Below are 26,155 nucleotides of genomic sequence, written 5' to 3'. Positions count from 1 at the left end.
TTGGTAGGAACATAGGTTTTACTCAAAGCTTTTTGCTTGGAAGTGCAAATCTACTTTCCAGCTTTATATAAAATGAAAGCAGAGCCTGGTTTCTTTTCATCTGGTGTGTTCTGAAGTTCTATAATATTGTTAAAATGGAAGATGAGAGCCAGATTCCTCACCACAGCTCTGCTCTCCATCTCTGGTCTGAATCTGCCTGTAGGTTTTGTCGGGAGGCACAATCTTTTCCTTTTTCCATGTTGGTTTTCTAGGTAGAGGTCCTGTGAATTAGATAAGCCAAAGTCAGATCCCCAAGACAAAAACAAATTGATTAGCATATGAATTGTACTTAAATGAGGGAGTACCCAGAGATTGTTGCCAAAAGCTTGGTCCTTGTCCCCAATGCCAATCCAATAAGGAGGACATGGTTTGGAGAAAAAGGTAAACAAGGTTTATTGCTTTGCTAGCAAAGGAGAAAAAACAGGGGATTCCTATTCCAAAGGCTGTGATTCTCTCATCAGCAGGGACAGGGAGCTCTTATTAAAGAGGTGACCCAAAGGAACATCATCAGGAACAGGGCGTTTTTAAAGAGGTGATTCCGAGAAAATGAGATTAGGGGAAATATCAGGAAAGGTTATCAGGGAAAAGAAGATCAGAGAAGATCAGGGAAAATATTAGGGGGAAAAATCAGGGAGGAGAACAGGGAAAAGAAGGTTGGGAAAAAGAAAAGAAAAACAATGTAAGTTTCAAAGCCACGAGGGATATAGTCAAAGCATCATATGAACCCCTGTTTTATTAATTTGGGAGATAGTCATTTCTGAGACCTTCTGGTACCATCCCCAAAGTCTGGGATTTCTTCCTTCCTTTGGTAGGTATGTACTTAGGGACAGATAACTCTGCCTAGGATGGGAAAGAAAGGTAATCCTCTTTCCCGTAGAGAGTAGGGAGGAAAAGGGAGAGAGGAAAAGAAAGAAACATGTGCATTTTAAAAATAAGTTGCGGGCTGGGGTTGTGGCTCAGTGGTAGAGCACCTGCATGCCACATGTGAGGCACTGGGTTCGATCTTCCAGACCACATAAAAATAAATAAATAAAGGTATTGTGTCCATTTACAATTAAAAAATAAATAAAAATAAGTTGCTGTGGCAGAGCAGCAAGAGTAGATTATGTAGATTACTCCTGTAATCTACCACCAGGAGTAGATTACAGGTATGCACCACCATGCCCAGCTGGCCAGAAAATATCTTTGTACTTTTTTTTTTTTTTCTGTCTTTGAAGCTCCTCTGGCAATCTATTCTCCAGAGTGGTATAGTGGTCATGAGGCACAATCATTTTTGTGCCTCATGAGATGCCATGTTCCCTTTCAGAGAGATTATGTCAATCTCCCCAACCTCCATCCGTATCTGGACCCCTGACAGTTCTCACATCAGTGACTGAAATTTGATCTGTTGGCTTCAGAATACCTAGGATACAGTGCATGAGTGAATTCAGAATAGGGCGGAGGAGTACCAGGAGTACCAGGAGTACCGAAGACTGGTCCTTGGAGAAGACTTGAAGCTGGCAGTGGACTCAGGTAAGGTAATTTTGGAAGCATTACACCGAAAAAAAAAATGTACCTGGGTAACAGTTGTTCACTTTATGCTTTAAATTAGTGCTGCTCCTGCCAATGTAACTTATTCTTAAAATGGAAATGTTTCATTTTTTTCCTCTCTCTAATATCAGGGAAACAGGATTACCTTTCTTCCCCATTCTAGGCAGAGTTATCTGTCCTTGAGCACACACCCAATACAGGAAAAAAGTAACTCAGACTTTGGGAATGGCACCAGAATATCTCAGAAATGACTATCTCCCAAATTAATAAGCAAATTACAACTCTGGACAGAACATGTGGAATGTAGCCTTTGAATTGCCTCTCTAAAAGCCCCCTGTTCCCCTTGATAGGGAGAATCACAGCTTCTGGGACAGGGGTCCCCTGTGTTTCTTCTTTGTTAGCAAAGCAATAAAACTTTATTTCTCAAAACTGTGCCCTTGTTATTGGATTAACATCCGGGAAAGGACCAAGCTTTCAGTAACACCTGGACTTTCTTCTTTTCACTTCTAGGATAGAACCTTGGATTGCCCACATTCTAGGCACATACTCCACCATTGATGCACATCCCCAGCCCTGCACCTGAATTTTTGTGACATCTCTTGTGGGCTATCTTTACCTCGGTGAAATTCAGGAAGCTTTGCAGTCTCTTCAGCTTCAGACCACCAGGAGTAAATTTTGTAACCCATTGCAGTGAGGGAGAACATCCCAAGAATAAAAGAAAAGGCAGAGGGGTTGTGGCTCAATGGTAGAGGGCTTGCCTAGCATGCATGAGGCACTGGATTCGATACTCAGCACCACATAAATGTAAAATAAAGATACTGTGTCTATCTAAAACAAAAAGAAAATATTTAAAAAAAGAAGAAGAAGAAGAAAAGACAGAGATCTAATGAGTTTTGGGAAGGGTGGAGTTCAGGTTTGCATGAGATGAGTTATTTGTAAAGGGCCAGCAGGTCTGGTCTGCAAAGTGGACCCAGCTCTGATTCCTTGGAGACTACAGCATTGAGCAACTGCCAGAAACTGAAGCTTTATCCCAGGTTGAAATGGAAGAGACAGGAGGGGATGGAGTCCCTCTGTCCAGATGAAACAGAGAGCTAAATTTCTTCATGCTGAGAATAGAATCTATTCCTTGGTCTGCATGAGCATAGCCAGTTTAGCCAGCTGAAACTGACATGTTCTCTGGCAGTTAAATATACATGTGTATAACACTGACTTTTGTTTCTGTAAATTGTAACTGCTTCTGTGGAACTATCTTCTGTGGGATCTGTGGAGAAGCAATCTGTCTGCTTCTCTCCAGTTTGATCAAACTGCATAAAATTAATTCTTACTTCTTCCATTGTTTGCCTATTTCTTATGTGAGTGGGTGAGCGAATTTTGCCAGGCAGGTTCCCTTGGTTTGGCTGCCAGTAATAATAGGGGGTGTTTCCTTTTTCCTGTTAACAATGTCAGAGGGCAAAGTGCTGGTCTGTGGTTTTGGGAGCAGGTTTTCTCAGTGTGGATCCTGAGGTTGTGATACACATGATGGTATCCCCAGTGTGCCCTTAAGGGAAATAATTCTCTCTTTCACTTGCAACTGGTTCTGTTTTTGTCAGCCAGGTCTGAATTGGCAGGAAGATTTACATTCTCAGTGTAGATTAATCTTCTTTCCTTCCTTTTTTCCTCTCTCTTCCCCTCCCTGTACGGCCACTGGGAATTGAACCCAAGGGTGCTTTACCACTTATCTATACCCCAGTCCTTTTTATTTTTTATTTTGAGACAGGCTCTGGCAAAATTGTACAGACTGGCCTGGAACTTGATATCCTCCTGCCCCAGCCTCCCAAGTAGTTGGGGATACAGGCGTGTGTGGCTTGTAAACCGATTTTTACTTTCTTAGATGGTATTTTTAGAGCCAACCCCTCTCCAACTCAAGAGATGGGGCCAACCAGGCTTTGAGAGCTGTCAAGCTAACACTGTTTCCCTTAACATTTGCCAGGCCTCAGCCACAACCCAGCACCCAGGTCACTCCCAGAGGAGGACAGCTGGTGACCTTGTGTAGAAATGGAGTTTCTGGGCCCCAGAAACTCCAATATGTCCGGGCACAGCAGAACCCCTCTCCTGGATTGATGAGCTAGCAGCAGTTCTTCAGCTCCCTCTAGTCGCCTCTCATTTTTGATCCATCGACGCAAATCTCAGCTCTTGGGAGGTAGGTCGCCTCAGCTTCCAATATACCAGCTTTCTCATTTAGGAAACAGGATACCTTTTGCCCTTCTGAGTTAAAACCCCTCCTGGAGGCCCTTCTGAGTTAAAACCCCTCCGGGCCCTGCGAGGTCTTTTCCCGCAGCGCGGCCCCGCCCCCGCAGGGCCCGCCCCTCCCTGTGTCCCGCCCCCCCCCCGCCCCCCCCCCCGCCCCAGGCTGGGCCTCTCTCCGCGGCACGGTCCCGCCCCCCACGCGGCGCGCAGGCGCGGCCCCTGCCAGCCAGCCAAAGCCGCAGTCCTTGGCGCCAGAGCCGCTGCAGCATCTTTGGTGTCAGCTTCTCCTCTCTGGTCTTCTCTTCCACCTCCTCTTCGGCCGGCGCGATGGCGAAGCCACTGACCGACAGCGAGAGGCGGAAGCAGATCAGTGTGCGCGGCCTGGCGGGGTTGGGCGACGTGGCGGAGGTGCGGAAGAGCTTCAACCGGCATCTGCACTTCACTCTGGTCAAGGACCGCAACGTGGCCACGCCTCGCGACTACTTCTTCGCGCTAGCCCACACCGTGCGCGACCACCTGGTCGGCCGCTGGATCCGTACACAGCAGCACTATTACGAGCGTGACCCCAAGGTGAGGCGGCTCCCCCTCTCGGCTCGGAGGCCGAGACCTCCTGCCCGGGTCGCGTAGGTGGGGCGGGGTCGCGACTGCCTGGCTGTGCTCCCTGCCGCGCTGCTGGCTCCCCCTCACCTCAAAGGGCATCCCGTTGCTGGCATCCTTCTCTGAAGACGCGTGTAGGCGTCGGTATCGATATTGGTCTAGGGAGGGCGACCACTTTTCTGTTAACTCCAGCTCCAGTGCACCCATCTCCCGCAGCCCTTCGCAGATCCGCGCCCTCGCCTCTCACGGTGGATGGCTTTGGGCGGGGGTCTGCCTGCGGCGAACCGTCCCCCGCCCTCTGCACAACTTGGGATGAGCAGATTCCGGCGGTCGCCGGGAATCCTTGGACGTCAGGGCACTGGAGGCCTGGGGCTTGTTAGCCTTGGGCGGAGATCGTGAGACCTTTCCGCTAGGAGCCGGCGCCTTGCAGGGTTCCCATGTTCCCTGCAGAACCTGTGGCGGAGATCATGGTGGAATTTTCCGCCTGGGTTTTAGCCGGGCTCTTCTTGAGTGATGGCTGCTCGTCTGTGCTTTCTTTCTGACCCCCCTCCCCCACTCTCCACTCTTTTTGTTTTTCTGCAGCAGCGAGTGGGAGAAAAGGGTACTGGAACCAGGCCTGGTAGTTTTATGGATTGGAAGGGGGTGAGGTCAGTAATCAGCAGGGAATTGTGGGGCTTTTCTTGGCAAGGGTGATTAGGAGAAAATCATTTTGTTTCCTGATTAGAGCAGGACTGGTCCCAAGCTCAGAGATGGATTCCTGGGAGAAGGCTCCGTCTTTGAAGTTCCCACAAAAAAATTGAAAAATTTTTGAAAAATTTTGCTTGGCGGGGGTGGGGGTGCTGGGGTTGTGGCTCAGTGGTAGAGTGCTCGCCTAGCACATGTGAAGCCCTGGTTCAGTCCTCAGCACCCCATAAAAAATAAATAAAATAAAGGTATTGTGTCCGACTACAACTAAAAAATAAATTAAAAAAAAAGAAAAATTTTCTTGGATTCACATAGATTGTTTTAGTAATTGTTACTTTTTATATTTTGCAAAAAATTAACTTGCAATTAGAAAAATACAAAATCATTAAAGAAAGTTATTGATAGCCCTCACTAATTCTTAACCATGTTAAATGTAGTTTTATGCTCTTCCAGATTTTGTCCTATCTCTAAGTATACATACACATTATTTTTAAAAGTATGTTGCACAATTTTGTGGCTTTTCTGTTTCATTCATAAACAATTGTAACTTTTTCACTTGGAAACAGTTTTCCAAGTCAGTAAATGCTTACTTCCTGGTTTTCAGTGTCATGAGTGCATCATAATCTTGGACAGCCCTCTGTTGCCAGTTTTTGTTTTTTGTTGTTTTGTTTTGTTTTGTTTTTACCATGAAGAGTTTTGTCTTTCCTATACTAAGGTAGGGTGAAAATTGTTGAGAAAAAGACACTAGCAGGCTTGAGGCAAATTTGCAAAGATTTGATTTGCAGTAGACACCTGGAAACTGGACAGGTGCTTTGTTGATATTGTAGGATATATTTGTAGGACATTAAGATATATTTAATAATTGTTAACAGTGAGATTGATTGGCTTTCAAAATTGATTTCTCTTATAAAATAGAGATGGTAAAAAAGACAGATCTGTTAGAAATCCATTTGAGCCTCTTCAGTATTTAGTGTGCAAGACAGCTTAGAAAGAAGTGGCACCAAATGACTAAAACAGGTTATTACAACAAGGGCTTGGGATGACTGCCAGGGAAGCTGGCCAAGAGGCAGTGGCTCCTCCAGAATTCTCTGCCAGTGGGAGAGCTGTGGTATGCAACATTTTTATTGTCCAAGCAGTGGATGACAAAGGTACAGTTTTGCTTGCACATTCAAGGGCATGTCCCAGGAACTGGATGACACCTTAGAGTTCCTGCTAGAGTTTTTGCATATAATTGTATCCTAGAAAGGCCAGTCAGTGATGGTCCCAGGGATTAAGGAAATGACCTTCATGAGTAAAATTAGTTTCTCCAACAACATATTGCCTTGCTCCTTGGTGAGAGATCTGTGGCCATAGGTGGAAACCTTTCTTCTTTAAAGAAACCACACAGCCCGTAAATGGAAGTCTTGTTTGCCTGTTCCGGATAGAAAGTCCATTTAAAAGTGGAAAGTTGAAGTTTAAGTGCTTCTCTGGCTAATTCATGATGAAAATAAGCTCATCATCTTTTTTCTCAGCCGGTAATGCCAGAAACAAGACTCTGCCAGAGCCTATGAGAGGAAATGGGCTTCCAGTAAAAAAAACCTTAGAGCTATACCCCAAGCCCTAGGAATTGCCTCAGGGACTGGTACCAGCACATCTTAGACTGTGATATGACACTATGTTTAATAAGATATAATGCTTATATTTATTATTTTTGTCTTTGAAAATATGTTAAGTCCTTATGATTACTGGAGAAAAAATTAGGAAACACAGATGAACCAATAGGAAAAAAAATAATATGACAACCTAATAGTAACATTGTAAATGTTAAATATTTTGTATTCTATATATTTTTTTTCTTTACTGGTAGAAACTTATTTTTAATCACATAAAATAGTGTAGTGTTGAATCTATTGTTTTGTGACTTTAGTGCTTCATTTTAAGTAATAGAAACTTGGAGTGCCCAGGGTGCTTAGTTATCATGTATGATAGGGAACAGCCATGAGCGATGGGAACATGAAGGTAAGGGGATAAATTCTATAAACTATACCTACTATGCTGTCCTCCCCATGATCTTATTTATTTATTTATTTTAAAGAATTTAAACTTTATTTTTCTTTATTCCTTCCTTCCTTTCTGGGATTGAACCCGGGGCCTTGTGCATGCAAGGCAAACACTTTACCAGCTGAGCTATATCCCCAGCCCAGGTAAATTATTTTAAAAAACAGTTTACCTGCTTGGATTCAGTCAATAGGATATGCTATATGCCTTAATAAACAACCTGTTATTTACAGGAGAAGTGCTGGCCCAAAAGCTGATAAGAATGCAAGTTACCCTAAAGCAGGGGTGGCTTTTGTGATTTTTTTTTAAACATATATTTTTAGTTGTAGATGGATACAATACCTTTATTTTGTTTATTTAGTTTTACATGGTGCCGGTGAGCAGTGCCTCACATTTGCAAGGTAAGTGGTTTACCACTTACTTAACTACAACCCCAACTCTTTTTGTGATCTTTAGACTGGTCAAATTACAGAACTGAGGATAGAGAAAACAATTAAAAGCACCCCCTAACCAACCATAAAAAAGTTCCAGTTAGAACTACTCAGTGGGCCAAAGTGATCTGGAGTTGCCTTGGATATTTAGCATGTCATAATAGGAATCATGCACAGTGGAGACTTGGAAGTTTAACACAAACCTGCTGTGGGTCACAAGTTAAGAAGTGGACATGTGGGGCTGGGGATGTGGCTCAAGCGGTAGTGCGCTCGTCTGGCATGCGCGCGGCCCGGGTTCGATCCTCAGCACCACATACAAACAAATATGTTGTGTCCGCCAAATACTAAAAAATAAATATTAAAAAAAAATTCTCTCTCTCTCTCTCTCTCACTGTCTCTCACTCTCTTTTTTTTTTTTTAAAAAAAGAAGTGGACATGAGGTGGACTCTCAGGAAGATTCCCTGGAACCCCCAATACATCAAGAGAGCAGGACGGGCATGCTGTCCCTCTCGTTTGAGAGTGTCTCCTTTTCCCCTCTCTCCTAATAAGCTCATGCTTGCTACCCAAGTTGCAAGGTGTTTCTGAAATCTTTCCAGCATGATTGCAAGAATCCATGAGAGAGGACGTTCCCTGTCTGTCCTGTTCCCAGCGATTTAAACACTCAAGGGTCACTTCAGGAGAACTGGGCTGCGCGAAATAACCACACAAGAAACAGAAATACCTTTTTATTTGGGGGTGCTGTGACGGCTCCTCTGATCTTAAGGATCCACAGAAAGAGAGAGAGAGAGAGAGCCAGAGCAAGCCAGAGCAAGTGCTGACCCCTTTTATTGAGGAGAAGCCATTCAAATAAGGCAAGGGATCAGGTTTCAGGGGGCTGAGTCTAGCTTCATGATGTCTGCTATCAGCAGGATGACTGACTTCTAGGTAGGCCACACACAAGGGCAGAGTAAGAGAAGGGGACATACAAAGGGCGTTTCCATGGAACATTCTATCCCAAACAGGGCTAGGGGAAATATCACAAAGGAACAGGTGAGAGTAGCTGGACCCATGGGGATGTAGGAAGGCACGCCCATGCACGAAGACCATTGCATTTTCTTGACCCTAAAAATCGGGGCTATTGTCTGTTTTACATAGGCAACCAGATCACAGGGTGACCGACAATGCCACACCAATCAGAAGGGGAAACAAATGCTGGTCATGTACTATGTTAGCCTCCCCACACCTGTCACTTTGGCTCCATGAATGGCCTCATTCTGCAACATAGTCATTTCTTGGATTCTCTAAAATTGGCAAGGTCAAGAGTGAACTCTGGACTCAAACTATAGTGCCTGAGACACCACTCACCCAGGGACTGGAAGAGTTGGGTGGTGGTAAGGGAGGGTTGCACATGAATCTGCACTACTTATGCAAAAAATTTTCCTTTTGTGGTGTTGAAGATTGAACCTGGGTCCTTGTATGTGCTAGGCAAACACCCAAGCACCAAGTTAAACCTCAAGGCCTCAAACTCATTTCAGTCCTGGCTTTACCACTCAGTCTGTCACTGTGGGTATGGCCTCAGTTTTTTCTTCTTTAAATGAAGGGAGAATCTATTTCTGAGATTTCTTGGCATTCCAACATGTTAGAATTTGTTTTTTATAAGATGTTTCAGGCTGGGGATGTGGCTCAAGTGGTAGCATGCTCGCCTAGCATGCCTGAGGCACTGGGTTCGATTCTCAGCACCACATAAAAATAAAATGAAGATATTGTGTCCACCTAAAACAAAACAAAAACAAAAATAAATATTTTTTTTAAAAAGATGTTTAAATTTTGTTTAGATATTCTGTCTCCATAAAGAATTTGAGTATGTTTCAGCAAGGTGTAATGCAAAAAGTTCCAACTAATAAAAGGCTTCAGATAGAATGTTGGGGTGGGACAGTAGGAGAAGGAGAATGGGCTAAATTCAGGTGCAAGGTTAGGACCCAAAATACAGATCCTAAGTTCTGGTCCCCCCAAAAATGAAAGATCATGCTTAGATTTGAGAGTCACAGATCTTTGTTGTCCAATCTGTGTTATTTCCATGGGTTTACATAAAGCTGACCACATCAGTGTCAGGTCACTGTGGCTTTTCCCCGTAAGCTTATGACCTGACTGCAATTAAGGAAAGCAGCTCTACTATGGGGCCCAAACTTTTGTCTTTTAAATGTTTATTTTTTTTTAATTTTTAGTTATAGATGGGCACAATACTTTTATTAATTTTTATGTAGTCCTGAAGATCAAATCCAGTGCTTCATACATGCTAGGCAAATGCTCTACCAACTGAACTATAACTCTGCCTCATATATACATATATATATATATATATGTATAGGTATAGGTAAACACACACACACACACACACACATTTTTTTTTTTTGTGGTGCTGGGGATTGTACCAGTGCGAAGCAAGCACTCTATTAACTGAGCTGTATCCCCAATCCCTGCCCAAATATTCCTAATAAAAGAATCACAATGAATACAATTACTCTTTATGGTCTGGCTGTAACCAGATGTTTTAAAGGAGGATAATTCTGGGCAGTGTTTTGTAGCCCTGCCTGCTCTGATCCCCATTTCTGGGGTTTTGTTTTAGCTAGCCAGTAGTGAGAACAGCTGCTGGAGTCTTTCTGACACTCCCAGTCATTCTGATGTATTTCTACTTGGGTGTGTGTAGTTGACCTTGTATTCCATGGGCAGGCTTCCAGGGCAGCAGATAACTTAATTATTTTCTCTGGCCTGAAGCTGATGGTGGGCAGCTGTTCTGTGTTGCTGTTCACCCTGATAGCTGGCCAAGTGGAAGGGAGGGTTTGGCCATCATTTGTCTACCAATGTGTGTGCACCACAACTTTCTTAGAAGACAGTCTGTCCTCTGCTGTTATAAGCTATAATGGCTAGTTTTATGTGTCACCGTGGCTGGGACACAGTGCCCAAATATGAACATAATTACAAATATTTCTGTGAAGGGGGTTTTTGGATGACATTAACACTTTATATCAATGGACTTTTTTATTTAAAAAGATTTTTAACTTAATACATTAAAGTTGTACATGTTTTTGGGAAACCATGTGATATTTCAGTTCATGTCTATATTGTGTGATGTTATATGATAGGGTCAGCATATCTTGCCAAACTTCATTTCGTTGTAGTGAAAACATTCAAAATCTAGTTTTTTGGAAATATTCAGTGTATTATCATTAGTTCCCTACTGTGCAATACAACACTAGAACTTAACTTTCCTAGCCATCTGAAACATACCAGGGTGGGGCTTTGGGGCTGGGGTTGTGGCTCAGTGGTCGAGTGCTTGCGTAGCACGGGCCAGGCCCTGGGTTCAGTCCTCAGCACCACATAAAAATAAATAAGTAAAATAAAGGTATTATGTCCAACTACAACTAAAAAAGTAATTTTTAAAAAAATACTTCCCCATTTCTTCCTCCCTAGAATCTAATATTCTGTTTGCAACTTCTATGAGAAGTTTAGATTCCATATATGAGTGAGATTGTGTGGTGTTTGTCTCTTTGTGCCTGGCTTATTTCATTTAACAGAAGGTCCTCCAGTTCTGTTCAGATTGTTGGAGATAACAGGACTTTATTCTTTCTCTGTGTGTGTGTGTGTGTGTGTGTGTGTGTGTGTGTGTGTGTTTTCAGTACTGGAGATTGGGCCAAGGGCCTGCACACTAGGCAAATGTTCTACCACTGAGCTACATCTCTTACCCCACATTATCCCTTTTATGGCTGAATAATGTAATGTGTATATACATCACATTTTCTCTATCTTGGCTACTGTGAATAGTACTTCAGTAAACATGGGAGGCAGATGTCTCTTTGAAATACTCTGTAAATCAGTGGTTTTTTTTTTTTTTTTTTGGGAGGGGCAGGTAACTGGAGATTGAACTCAAGGGCACTCCACCACTGAGCTTATGTTTAAGTAACTCTTATTTTACCAAATAATGGCTTCAAAGCACAAGAATAGTGATCTTGGGAATTTGGATATGTGAAACAGAAGAAGTAAAGTTCTTCTCTAAAGTGAAAGTTCTTGGTTTAGGAAAGAAAACATTATGTTGCTAAAGTTGCTAAAATCTACAGGGCCATAAGATATCTTTGAGAGAGGACACTTTCACATAGCTTTCATTAAAATATATTTATTATTAAATAACAATATTATTTTTCTTTTATTGATGTTCATCTCTTAGTATGCTTCATTTATAAATTAAATTTTATTATAGATTATACATTTATGAAAAAACACAGTAAATGTAGTTTTATATCCTTTATCTGAATGGCTTGGGACCAGAAGTGTTGCAGATTTCAGAATTTTTCAGATTTTGGAATATTTGTATAATTTGCCATTTGAGCATCTCTTATTCAAAAATTATCAGATGAGGGATGCTTAGCCTGTGAAATATTTGGTACTGTCTATAGTTTCAGGTTTCCACTGGAGTGTTTGAATATGTACCCCTCAGAAAAGTGGGGATACTGTACATAGGAAAAAGGAAATTATTGTGTATGAACCCTTAATTCAGTATTTTCTCAGGCAGCTGAGTTCTAGCTGGGCCCAGTATGTTTTCACATTTGTTATAAATACCCACAGTCTTCTTTGTGGGTGGGAAGGCAGACTGCTATGGAAACCCCATAAAATAATAAGTTGGTTCAAGTGTAGTGTAAATAAAGTCCAAGGTGATGAAAAGTCAGCAAGAAGCAATGGACTGTGAGTCATGGGAATGGGAGTTTTACCCACAGCAACTGTGAAGACTTGTTAATTACATTGCAATGTTTTTGTGATTTTAAGGATGTTGGAATTTGGATAGTAATTTAGAAGCCGTATGTTCAAATGATTAAAAAAGTAAAAACAGGTTATCAACTGGGTGCAATAGCACATAATATAATTCCAGCTATTTGGGAGGCTGAGGCAGAAGGATCAAAAGCTGGAGGCCAGGGCTGTGTTTGTAGATCAGTAGTAGAGTACTTGCCTTGCATGTGGAAGGCTCCACATAAAAATAAAATAAAGGGGGCTGGGGATGTGGCTCAAGCGGTAGCGGGCTCGCCTGGCATGCGTGCGGCCCGGGTTCGAACCTCAGCACCACATACCAACAAAGATGTTGTGTCTGCCGAGAACTAAAAAATAAATATTAAAAATTCTCTCTCTCTCTCTCTCTCCTCTCACTCTCTCTTTAAAAAAAAAAAATAAAATAAAATAAAGGTATTATGTCCACCTACAACTAAAAAAGCATATATATATATATATATATATATATATATATATATATATTATTTGGAGGCCAGCTTGGGCAATATAGTGAGACCCTGTCTCAAAAAATTAAAAGGGCTGGGAATGTAGTTTAGTGATAGAGTACCACTGGGATTGATCCCTATGATACAAAAACAAAAGGCCAAAAACAAAACAGAAAAAAGGCCATCAAAGACTGAACTCTGTTTTTTTAAACATGGAACCACATCCCCAGTTCTTTTATTTATGTTTTTATTTTATTTCAAGACAGGTCCTTACCAAGTTGCTGAGGTTGACTTTGAACTTGTGGTCCTCTTGCCTCAGCCTTCTGAACTTTTGGGAAGTGCCACTGTGCCCAGCTTGATGTTTTATTCACTTGCACACTCCTAGTCCAGTCCTTTTTTGTTGTTGTTGTTTTGTTTTGACTTTACCTTGTGATGCTTTGGTGTATGTATACATGGTATCTATCTCCTCCAACATTTATCAAGTCTTTATGACAAAATCATTCAAAATCCTTTCTAACTTTTTGCAATGTACCTTCTGCTCCCTATCTTTTGGTTTTCAGTGGTTTTATTGACATATTTCTTTTATTTACATATTTCCTGTGACTGGTACATGATAGAGTGCATATGTGTGGGGACAAACAAAAGGCTTCCCTTTGTCCTCTGAAGATTCACAGGGGTGAACTGACAATAGACAGATTATATGGGAGAATAAACAAATATGTTAATGTGCTGGGGGAAAAATTAGACATACAAAGTGTATTTTTACAAAGTGTAAATTTTCCTTTCAGAGGAAATGGCAGAAAATTGAAACTTAAATACCCTTTCATAGGGCATAGGGCGAAAAGAGGGGATGTCGGCAATTTTTAGAGGACTAGAAACTGATTTTTAAGGGAATTCAAAGGATAGCCCAGTTTTTAGGGGAATTCATTGGAGAACATACAGAAGCCTGGGATATAGTTGGTTTGGCTTGCAGAACAGACCGTGGTTTGTAAATGATGCCTGGCCTTTGGAATACTGAACTGATCAAGACAGAGGACATTGGTATGTGAAAAAAGTCTGTCCAGATATATTGACAGACTGCAGTCCCCTGAGACTGTTTAGTATTTTCTGGTTAGCAAAATTTCAGAGGATGAAGATTGAAGATGACTCTGTTTCTCCTTTGGAGGATCTGGTCACATAATGCTGCTCCTTGGACTGGGATAGAGAGAAACAAGGGGAGGTGATAGGGACCTTGATTCTGAGATGGATTCTGAGGCTTCTCAGCATGTCCATAGCAGCAGTCTTTGGAGTATGTGTATGTGAAATACACACACACACACACACACACACACACACACACACACACACTAGGAATTGAACTCAGGAGTCCTTTACTAATAAGCTAAATCCCTAGTCCTTTGTATTAGACAGGGTCCTACTAAGTTTCTAAGGCTGTCCTTGAACTTGCAACCCTTCTGCCTCAGCCTCCCAAGTTACTGAGATAGGTGGGTACCACTGTGCCTGCATGGGATATCATTTTCTGAGCCCCAACATATGAGGTTTTGGAACCCTATTTGGGGTTCAGTAGCACTACATATGATAGTAGTCCTGGTTAAATCACCTCATTTTTTTTTTTTTGGTAGCAGGAATTGAACCCAAGGGTGTTCAACCACTCACTTTTAATTTTAATTTGAGACAGGGTCTCACTAAGTTGCTTACAGCCTTACTAAGTTGCCAAGGCTCATTTTGAACCTCCCTGTGGTCCTCCTGTGCTGGGATTAAAGTTGTGAACCGCCATGCCTGGCCTAAATCACCTCATTTAACACAAGATAGCATTTATGAGTCCCTAAACCAGCCACTAGGCATCAGGCAGAAACCAGACTTCTGGGCTGTGGTGTGACTTAGTTATAGAGCGCTTGCCTAGCATGTGCAAGGCCCACAAGTTCCATCCCCAGCAAAATTGACTTCTGCCTTGTGGAAATGGATGCATTCATTCAGACACCCAGCATTTATTGATTGTGCTGATGTTTATCAAGAACTGCATGTGTGTTTCAAAATCTGTGATCAGGAATTCTCTCTTTTTTGGGGGGGTTATTGTGGATTGAACTCAGGGGTACTGAACCACTGAGCCACATCCCCAGTTCTGTTTTTTATTTTATTTAGAGACAGGGTTTCACTGAGTTGCTTAGGGCCTCACCATTGCTGAGGCTGGTTTGAATTCAGGATCTTCTTCCTTTGCCTCCCAAGCTGGGATTACAGGTGTGTGCCACTGTGCTGGCTAGTAATTCTCTTTTGTTTATTGTTGATTTACATTTTGGTTATAGGGGTCTTACTATGTCACCAGATGGGCCTCAAATTCCTGGGCTCAAGTACCCCTCTTGCCTCAGCCTCCCGAGTAACTAGAACTTCAGGTGCCAGCCATCGTGTCCAGCTACATTTAATACTTGAAAATATTTTCCCTACTTTGTTGTTTTATCCTATCTTAGAAAAGTGAAGACATAATTTTGCCCATGGGCACACAGCTGGTGAGAGGCCAACCTATTCTCAGCCTGGAATCTGCCCAGTTTTGGGGAGCCTTGTTCTCAAGTATAAGGCTTAATCCATACATCAGGAAAAGTCAGTTTATTTTCACTGAAAACTCAAAAGAGTGCAGGGAAAATATCCTGTGCTCTGGGTGAGCTGTTCTTACATGTGTGGTGTCAGCATGGAATTAATGTAAGTAAAAGAACCAAGTGGATGCTTCATGAGCCTTTTCATAGCCTTTTCATAGCCCTTAACCTGCCTGTGTGTGGGGATGGAATGATAAATCTAAAATTCTTTCCTTTGCTTCCTTAGCGCATTTATTATCTTTCCCTGGAATTCTACATGGGCCGTACATTGCAGAACACGATGGTGAACCTGGGCCTTCAGAATGCATGTGATGAAGCTATTTATCAGGTATGGGGCCCTTGTGTCTGGGCTTCTGGTTGGCCTCTGTGGCCCTTGAAGTCCCAGAGGTCAACAGAGATGTTACAATTGGCCACAATCATGGAATGGGCAAATGTGTTCTACCCTACTCGAGGGATATGGGTTGGAGGGCAATTTCTTCTCCCTCAAGAGGACAAGGGGATGATAATACATGGAGTGCAAGGACTGTGTTGAATTGTGCAGTACTTCTCACTCCCACCCCAGGGGCATGTTTAGAACATGGGAAAAGTGATTGTTATTGCCCATTTCTGCTTGCTTTATTAATTAGTAACCCAGACCTGATCTTCCACATATACCCCTAAGATAACCTAGTTAAAAAGCTGGTCTTCTTGATGGAAGAAAGCCCGGAGTGGCTCACATTATATAGGGGGGGAAAAAAAACAGGTGACAAAAATATGCTTACATAAGCCCTAAAATAAATTAAAAGTAATGTTTTAGAGTCATAACAAAAATAATGATAATTATAATAAAAACTACTTTCTACTTAAAAAAAAAAAGGTGATTTTTCTCTAATCAGAATAAAAACTGTTTTTCCTTAATGGCACCTCAGTAACATTGAATCCCCTTGGGCTTAACCCTTTCACAGGTCATTTGTAGTCTTAGAGCAGAGCTATGATTGGTTTCAGCTCTGTCTTCCTAGTCTATCTCCTTTTCCTGCCATCTCCTGGTACACAGGTCTCCAGTGGAGAAGTTCTAGGGTGTGACCCCATAGCATCCTTTCCCTTGGCATGTGTATGGGAAGGTTTTCAGTGAGGGGTCCTCCCTACCAGCCCCCTGCTCCTGCTTTTGCTCTTGTTGGGTTTGAGTGGAAGGAACTTGTGGAGCTTGTTTGGGGCTATAAGTCCAGCAAGGTTATAAGGTGATACCCTGCTGGGAACCCCTTCTTAGTGCCTGAGGTATATAATATAGTGCTTAGTTGAGTTGATACATGGAGCAAAAATTTTATTTTCTGCCTGTAATCCTAGAGGCTTGGGAGGCTGAGTCAGGAGGATCATGAGTTCAAAGCCAGCCTCAGCAAAAGTGAGGCGCCAAGCAACTCAATGAGACCTTGTCTTTTTTTTTTTTTTTTTAATATTTATTTATTTTTTTATTTTAGTTCTCGGAGGACACAACATCCTTGTTGGTATGTGGTGCTGAGGATCAAACCCCGGCCGCACGCATGCCAGGCGAGCGCACTACCGCTTGAGCCACATCTCCAGCCCTGAGACCCTGTCTTTAAATAAAATACAAAATTGGGCTGGGAATATGGCTCAGTAGTTATGTGCCCCTGAGTTCAATCACTGATACAAAAAAAAAAATAAAAATTTCCAGACAGGATATACCTCAATTGATAGATTGTAGAGGGTTTGCCTTGAGTGTACAAGGCCATGGGTTCAATCTCCAGCACCATGAAAAAAAATTATTTCCAGGTCTCCATTGGAGAAGTTCTAGGGTGTGACCCCACAGTTTCCTTTTCCTTGGCATGTGTATGGGAAAGTTTTCAGGATAGAAGTTACCCTGGCAGGTGACCTGACATTTAAGTTTACCGAATAGTCACTTTAGAATGTGTCTGTAAGGAGCATAGAACATAGTATCTTAGTCATACCTTCTGTGGATTTTACAGTTGTAGAAGTGTTTTAGTTGTTGAAACTTTTAAAAATACTTTTTAGATAAAGATTTTAGAAACTATAGTTTTTATAGTTTCTAAAATCCTGTTGGAAAGGTTTTTGTGGTGACTAGATCTTCATGGCTCCCAGTCCACATTTGCTGAGTGCTTCAAGTTTTAATATGGGTGCCAGATGCTTTGAGTGGGAGGAAACTAGGACACAGGGCTTTAACAAGCCTCTTCCCCAAGGGCCTCCCTATTTAGAGTGCAGTATTAGAAAAAAATGAACCAATGCATCATATAGAGCTGGAGAGGTTAGGGAGCAATTTACTCTCAAAACTAGTACTTTAAAAGAAGCAGCTCTCTCTTGATTAAGTTTATTAAAATTGTTTTAACTATAGGAAATTGTAAATATATATAAAAATTGAGTAACTGTTATAGTAAACTTTTCCACATACCTATTACATGGCTTCACCAGTCATCAGCTCCAGCTTATGGCCAGTTATGCTTTACTTATATCCTTGTACTCCCAGATAATTTAAACCAACATCAAAAAGCATCATATTTTAATAGGTATCTCTAAAAGATAGGGACTCTTAAAAACAGTTGTACCATTGTGATCCCTAAAATATTAATAATAATAACCCTTTAATATCATCAGTTTTTCAGGCAGTACATAAATTTCTTATAATAATTTAGATGCATTTGGCTTATATCTCTTAAACTTCTCATAATTTATACGCATTTCCTCTTTTTTTATTTTCTAAATTTTTTGCCTTACTATTTATTTACAGATAAATCTGTAAGAACTAGGTTTATCTTACAGTTTCTACACTCTGCATTTGACTGATTGTGTCCTCATCTTGTGTGTGTGCTTTGTCCAAAGATGTCTGCTCTCACTGTTTCCTAACATTGTACTGGAAATTCTAGAGAGGGTATTTTTATAAGAAAATGAAACAAAGCATCCATCTTAAAAAGAAAGAAGCAGAAAATGAAACAAGGCATCCTTCTTAAAAAGAAAGAAGTAAAACCTCTGTTTGCAGATGACATGACGTAGAAAATCCTAAGGAATCCATTAAACAAGCATTAGAATTAGTGAGTGAGATTAGCATAGTTGCAGGATATAGTATTTGTCTATAAAAATTAACAGTATTTTTATGCATCTGCAATGAATAATGCAAAATGACACAATTCCAATTACAACAGCATCAAAAAGAATAAAATACTTAGGTGTGAATTTAGCAAAAGCAAAAACAAAACATAACACCTGTATTCTGAGAACAAATAGAGTTAAAAGAAATTAAGGATGACTAAATGGGAAGACATCTCATGTTAACAGCTTGGAACAATTAATATTGTCAAGATGGCAATACTCCCCAAATTCAGCACTATCCCTAGTCCAACTCTAGTTGACTTCTGTGACTGAGAAGCTGATCCTAAAATCTAGATGGACTTGAAAGGGACCAGGAATAGTCAACACAATGTTGAAAAAGAAAAACATTTTTTTTCAACAATAATGTTGAAAAACAACAACTCACACTTCCCAATAAAGCAAAGGTCATTGAGATTGTATGGTATGGCAATCAGGTTAGACATAACAGACCAACAGAATTAGTTGGAGAGTGTAGAAATAAACCCCCACATTATGTTAAAATTTTTTTTCCCATTAAAAAAATTTGTGGTAAAATGAATATAACCTTAAATTCACCTTCTGAGCCCTTTTTAAATGTGCAGCTGAGTGGCATTAAGCACATTCACATTGTTATACAGCTATCACCAGTACCCATCTACAGAACCTTTTCTTTTTCCTAAAATTGAAACTCTGTTCATATTAAAGAACTTTCTATTCCCATCTCCCTAGATCCTGGAAACTACCATTCTGCTTTCTGTTTCTGTGAATTTGACCTTTTGTGACTGACTTATTCATTTAGCAAAATGTCCTAAAGGAACCAGGTGTGGTGGCACACAGCTGGAGGCAGGAGGATCCCAAGTTCAAAGCCAGCCTTAGCAACCATGGGGCCCTAAGCAACTTAGTGAGACCCTGTCTCTAAATAAAATACAAAGTGGAGCTGGAGATGTGGCTCAGTGGTTGAGTGCCCCTGAGTTGAATCCCAATACTTAAAACCAAAAAATATCCTGAAGGCTCATCCGTGGAACCTTGATAATGTTATGCTAAATTGAAAGAAACCAGCCACAAAATGCCACATATTGGATGTTTGCTTTTAAATGTCCCCAGTAGGCAATTTCATAGAGACAGAAAGTAGATAAGCAAAGTTTCTTTGAATTCTTCTGCCTCAGCCTCTCAAATAGTTGGGATTGTGGACATTCTCCACTGTGCTCAGTTTGTTATTTTTAAATGAATTTGTGTGTGTGTGTGTGTGTGTGTGTGTGTAATATATATATACACACATGCTATATATGTATATATACATATCCATATGCAACACATACTTTAACATTTTTCTTCATTTTAATTTTTAACTTGATAAATTATTAATTTGATAGATATAATTCATATAAGCAAAAAACTTTTTGGATTCCCCCTAAGTCCAAAAAATTTCAAAATTATTGATCCAGATAATATTAATAATTTGTGAATTTTATACATACTAAAGCCACATTAATAGAATATTTATCATATACCATAATGCCATAATTGAGAGGCTTGAAATCTACATTTTGGAGGTTTTTTTTTGCAGTACTAAGGATTGAACCCTGTGATTCTATACTATTGAGTTACACATTGCCAGCCCTTTAAAAAAATTTTTTTGTTGTTGTCGTAGATGGACACAATATCTTTCTTTCTTTCTTTCTTTATTTATTTATTTTTAATGTGGTGCTGAGGATTGAACCCAGTGCCTCATGCATTGGAGGCAAGCACTGAACCACTGAGCTACAACCCCAGACCCAGCCCTTTTTTAATTTTTAATTTTGAGACACACTTTATGTTGTGGAGGCTCGAACTCTACCACTGAACTATATCAACAGTTCTTTTGTTTTTATTTTGAGATAGGGTCTCACTGTATTGCTGAGGCTAGTCTCGAATTTGGATCTTCCTTCCTTAGCCTCTGAAATCACTGGGATTACAGGCGTGTGCCACAATGCCTGGTTTCTAGAATGGTTTTAAGACACTTTAAGTAGTTGGGACTCTGCTGTGTTTTCTCTGATTTTTAACATGCCGTATCTTTTTCACTAGATTGTTTGAATATGAGGAAAATACTTTTAGGTTTTGGCTTTAAGAAAAACAACATATAAATATTTGATCATGTTTGAAATTAGGGAATTGTTAAAATTGGTTTCAAGCCATATTCAGTGCCATGTGCCTATAATTCCAGTTATTCAAGAGGCTGAGGCAGGATTGCTTGAGTCTAGAGGTTCAAGGTCAGCCTGGGTGACATGGCAAAATCCTATCTCAAAACAAAACAAACAGCAACAAAAATCCTGCCCACAGGGGCTCAGGTTGTAGCTCAGTGGCTGAGCGCTCACTTCACATGTGTGAGGAGGCACTGGGTTTGATCCTCAGCACCACATACAAAAATAAATAAATAAAACAAAGATATTGTGTCCATCTACAACTAAAAAATAAAAATGAAAATTCTGCCCACAAATCATTCATTTCATATTTAGGCAGCATATAATCTGTTCACCATAAATAGGTTAACAATATGGCAATAAATCTTTTGCTATTAAACCATGTCTAATTTTAACTTTTGTTTTCAGTTTTTGAAATACCTGAAGACTTTTCATTTCTCTGCATTGATTTAAAATTTAATTTTAATTTGTGATTTTTAAGTCTGAAAGAATGGGATAAACTTAGAGGATTTGAATATTTTTCAATCTTTGTTTGAGAGATAATATTAAATAGTATTAAAATGTTACCCCTGTTTTCATTTGCAGTTGGGGTTGGACTTGGAAGAACTAGAGGAAATAGAAGAGGATGCGGGCCTTGGAAATGGGGGCCTGGGGCGGCTGGCAGGTAACTGCTCTGTTTAGGAACAGGATTTGGGACAGTTGGAGGGCAACCTGTACTTGTCCCTAGCCCATTGGCCAAGATCAGAGGAGACCAGATCAGATGTTCTCTTGACACTTTTGTCAGGATATATCAGCCTCCCTCAGAGTGGATGGGTGATGTAATTTTCAGATTAAAATCTTTATCTCTCAGTTAAAAAAAGGAAAAAGAATATTTTCTGTCCCACAGAGACGCTTCACAATTATCATGAAGGCTAAAGTAGCTAGCACTGGATAAGCTGGTTCCCAGTACCAAAAATACTTGGGAGCAGGACAGAGGGATGGAAATGTGGTGTGCATGTCACTCCACTTACACTGAGCAGCTGTAGTTTTAATACACAAAACAGATGTCCCTGACATCACAGAGATATGCCTTTGTGGCATATTACTCCCTCTGGCTACTGTATTTGAGAATATATACAGTGTTGTTGTTTTCTGTTTTAATTCTTTTTGCTAGCCTTTCTGGACGAGGGAGCTAGGTAAAGAATATGGAAGTAGGAATAGTGGTTTTGTGGCAGTGTATGGATGGGAGTTGGAGGGTGGCCTGGCTTTGAGCCACTTCACTACCCCCTTGGGAAGTTTTCAATTTGTAAAACTAAGTGTGCACACTAAAATGTATCTGTGGGAGTGTGTTTGCATTTTAGATGTTAACTTAAATTCTTCAAAAATTCTAAATGAAACATGTTTTTCTAAAAAAAAAAAAAATAGTAGATGGATCTATATAAAGAAAAAAATTGCCTGCCTGTCCCCAACCTTCATATGTGCCTTCTATACTCCTCTCAAATGCAGTGAGCTCAGGTCAAGCACATCTTGCTGTTGCTGACTTCACTCCCAGGAGACTATCCCCAGGCCAGGAGAGCAAGCCTCTTGGCACCCTGAGTGTGAGGCTGTGTGCCTGGGCTTCTTCTGCCAGGGAGCTGAGCTGTAGGGTTTCAACCACTTAATTCCCATTAACCCCCGTGACATTTGATTGGTCATTGCTAGATTCCTACTTTTTCCTTCTTCAGATACTTTTCCTTGCCTCTTGCCCCTGTGTATTCTGGACCTGGGATGCCTCTATCTCTGGCCTGGTGTGAACATCCTGTTATCTGCACAGGTCCTTCCCAGCAGGGCAGACTCAGGCAGTACCAAACTCCTTGTGGCTTGATCTGGTTTGTTTCTGTCCTGTAAGAATGAGTCCCAGCACAAGAGTCCAGCTCATAGGTTTGTGGATATTATAGATCTGCCTCCCAAGCAGAGCATCTGACACTCAGACGTTTTTGATAAATTGGACATTTATTTTGTTTGCCAGTGTTCCATGTGGGGGACCTCCCTCTTTCCATCCCTTCCTTCCTTTTATTGCAGTGCTGGGAATCGAACCAGGGCTATTGTGTGCACATGTGAGGTGAGTGCTGCTTTACCAATAAGCACACCCTCAGCCTTCTTCTTAATCCAGAAGTTTACCAGGCCTGCATCCTGAATCTTTATTCAAACCATTGTTTTTGTTGTTTGTCTTTCAAGGAGTTTTGATTGGAACAAGAGCTCAGTTTGGTGACATGGCTGTTTCTGCTGCTAGAAGGCAGCGTCCCTCAGAAGGGGACTCTGATGGCATGTTGGAGCTTGGATATTGAAGTGTTGTGGGCCATGAAATGTGCATCACTAGAGTTTCTGTGTTTACTTCACCAGCATGTAGGGAGAAGTTTGTGATTGTCCCTGCTATCAAAACTACATGGATTTAAAGTAGAATGTGCAGAAAGGTGGGGAGGCCTCATGAATAAGTGAAGATGTCTGAGAGAGAGAGTTGGTATCGAGGGGACTTTGTGTTTAGAGAAGTATCAGGCTTCACCATGATCTCTGTGGGATTCTTTACTTTTCCTCGCTCCCTTCTCCCACACCCACACATTGGTATTTCCTTGGCATGGCCCCAGGTTCCATGGAGGAGGGGAGTTCTAGTATACCTGAATTTCATGAAACCTGAGCTGGCTTGATCACCTCCCACTCCTTATCTGACTATGGGCTAGCCACATCCTACTGGGCCTTGGTGCACAGCAGCTTCCATTTTGCTGATGGTCTGATCTGTAATTGGATTTTTCAGCCTGTTTCCTTGATTCAATGGCGACTCTGGGCCTGGCAGCATACGGCTATGGAATCCGTTATGAATTTGGGATTTTTAACCAGAAGATTGTCAATGGCTGGCAGGTAGGTGACATTGGTCTTTTCACTGGTTTCCAATTCTTGTTCATACGTGGAAGTAAGCGGGTACATTTTCAGTGTAAATTTTATTGGTCTTCGCTCCCTGGAGAGACTTCAGGTCAGGCCTCTGCAGAGTGCAGTGGGAAGGTAGCCAGCTGCATAGTGTCATATGTTCTCTGGTACCTGGTGCCCTGGCCAGGTTGGCCCCTTTGTGAGCCCTTGCAAATGGCTCCTGTGTGGTGAAAGGGAAGTCATGTGGGGCAGGACACAGAATCCCACCTGGAACTTACAAGGAGATGCCCGACAGGGCCACCTGCAACTGGGGGTTAGGATGCCTTAGGCTGCATGCTGTTTTCTCCAGCGGTGCCCAAACATGGGGCAGAAGGTAGTACTCTCAGAATTCATCCTGGTGGGCATTCTCATATGATTAGTGGAAATGTGTGCTAATGTCTATAACTTACCTTGAAGCACATTAAAAAATGTATGAATTAATAGATGAAGTTGCAATAAATCAGTTATAGCAGAATATTAAAAATTACAGTGTTTAGATGGTGGGTGTGTAGGTATTCACCATTAAATCTTTTAACACTTTGAGGGGCTGGAGGTGTGGCTTAGTGGTAGAGTGTTTGCAAAGCCCTGGTGTTAATCCCTAGAGCCAAAATGAAATTTTTTTTTTTTAGTTACTTAATACTTCAGAATTCATTCACTTGGCTGGGCATAGTGGTGCATGCCTCTAATCCCAGCAACTTGGGAGGCCTAGGCAGAAGGATTGCAAGTTGAAGCCAGCCTCATCAATTTGGTGAGTCCCTAAGCAACTTAGCTAGACCCTGTCTCAAAAAGGGTTGGAGATGTAGGTAGCTCAGTGGTAAAGTGCCCCAGTACCCCCCCCCAAAAAAAATTCATTTACTGGTGTGTCAGATTAATTTATCCCATGACTTATAAGCAGAGTACATTTCATAGGGTGGTAGGAAAAGCAACTCCTACCAAATTGAAGGGCTAAATAGTGGGGCTACTTTTAATCTTATTGATGGGAATTTTCTTGCATCATTGTACTGATCATGGTGCCACTGAGCACAGTTTTTGGAACATAAGCTGCGTTGAGGAAGGCCTAGTATAGAAGTGGATCTCAGGCCTTTCCACTACAAGCCTTTCAGGGTAACAGCTCAGCCCTTGGTACCTGTGTATTTGTGATATAATATACTTTTCCTTTTTCATGGTTTAATTTTTAAAACAGTAGTTTTTGGTGATTTCTTTTCTTCTTTTTTAAAATAACAGCTTTTTGAGATATAAAATAGATTGTGTGTGAGTGTGTGTTATTGGGGATTGAATCCAGGACCTCATACATGCTAGACACTGAGCTGCATTCCCATGTTTTTATTTTATTTTGAGGCAGGGTTTAACTTTGTTGCCCAGACTGGCCTTTTTGCCTCAGCCTATCCAGTAGCTGGCATTACAGCTGTGCCACCATGTCTTGGATTCAGTAATGTGTGTTTGGGGTTTTTTTTTTTGGTGGTACTGGAGTTTTAACCCAGGGGGCTGTACCATGAGCTACATTCCTAGCCTATTTTATTTTTTATTTTAAGACAGGGTTTTGCTAAGTTGCAGAGGTTGGCCTTGAACTTGTGATCTTCATGCTTCAGCCTCTCGAGCATCTGGGATTACAGGGATGAACCACAGCACCTGGTCATAATGGCAGTTTTTAGTATATTCAGAGTTGGGTAACCAGCACTACTGTTCATCTCCAGAACATTTTCATCACCCCAAAATGAAATCCTGCACTTATTTATAGTCACACCCAGTACCTGACAACCACTAATCTACTTTCTGTCTTGATGGATTGCCTGTTCTGGACATTCCCTGTAAGTGGAGCCATACAATATGTGGTCTTTTGTGACTGACTTCTTCCACTTCTGTCATTATTTTCAAGGTTTGACCATTTTGTATCGTGTCGATACTTCATTCAGGTTCTTAATGTCTTTTTTATCTGGATTTTTTTTTTCAGATTTTATATGAGTTTGTTACTTTAAGCAGTGCAAAATGTTTATTTTTAAGTGTGTGGGCTTGAGAGAAATTAGATATCTTTACTTATAAATTGTCCTTGGTTGTGTTTCAGTATTGGATACTGTGAGATCTCAGCAATATAGTGTGCCCAGGCTGAGCACAGGGCCGCCTAGCAATAGCCGGCTTGCTCACCTTTGAGAATGCCCCTCTCCATTGCTCCTCTAGGTTGAAGAGGCCGATGACTGGCTGCGCTACGGCAACCCCTGGGAGAAAGCCCGACCTGAGTATATGCTTCCAGTGCACTTCTATGGGAGAGTGGAGCACACCCCCGAGGGTGTGAAGTGGCTAGACACACAGGTATCAGGACCCAAAGCTCCCAAGGGAATAAGCTGCTGCCTAATGAAGGTGGCAACCCCACGGTTTGTTGTCGTTACCCTGACTTCATTTTAGGAGTGGAGGCTTGTGCTGGACTTAATGGTAAAAGTTTGGGGAGGTTTTAGTCTCCTCATCTTTTTACACTTTGACAGAAACTTTCTGTAGGGTGGAAAATGCTGCATGCAGCAAAGAGAGCCACTCTTGTAGCTTAGCAAGAATGGCTGGTGGCCTCAGCCCCAACACAGAGTATTCTTTCCTGTCTGTCAGTCAGTACTTCACTAACT

General features: G+C 41.4%; 1 protein-coding gene and 1 long non-coding RNA gene across 2 annotated transcripts in view; one reads left to right on the top strand and one right to left on the bottom strand.

Moving 5' to 3' along the window:
• LOC144378033 (uncharacterized) lies at positions 1-5,155 on the bottom strand. Its single transcript, XR_013439494.1, has 2 exons — positions 4,483-5,155; positions 1-260 (listed from the first exon to the last, which is right to left on the bottom strand). It is a non-coding gene; the product is annotated as an uncharacterized LOC144378033 (long non-coding RNA).
• Pygb (glycogen phosphorylase B) overlaps positions 3,988-26,155 on the top strand; it is a 41,990-nt gene continuing 19,822 nt past the window's right edge. Inside the window, exons 1-5 of the mRNA XM_005334583.5 lie at positions 3,988-4,365; positions 15,599-15,700; positions 21,213-21,291; positions 23,398-23,501; positions 25,722-25,853. Coding sequence (XP_005334640.1) covers positions 4,123-4,365; positions 15,599-15,700; positions 21,213-21,291; positions 23,398-23,501; positions 25,722-25,853 — 660 coding nt within the window. The 5' untranslated portion in view covers positions 3,988-4,122. The remainder of the gene's footprint in view (positions 4,366-15,598; positions 15,701-21,212; positions 21,292-23,397; positions 23,502-25,721; positions 25,854-26,155) is intronic.

This window comes from Ictidomys tridecemlineatus, chromosome 5 (genome assembly GCF_052094955.1).
Source record: "Ictidomys tridecemlineatus isolate mIctTri1 chromosome 5, mIctTri1.hap1, whole genome shotgun sequence".
Classification (NCBI taxonomy): domain Eukaryota; kingdom Metazoa; phylum Chordata; class Mammalia; order Rodentia; family Sciuridae; genus Ictidomys; species Ictidomys tridecemlineatus.
The sequence above is the reverse complement of the archived record's forward strand: the minus strand, read 5'-3'. Positions and strand labels throughout refer to the sequence as shown.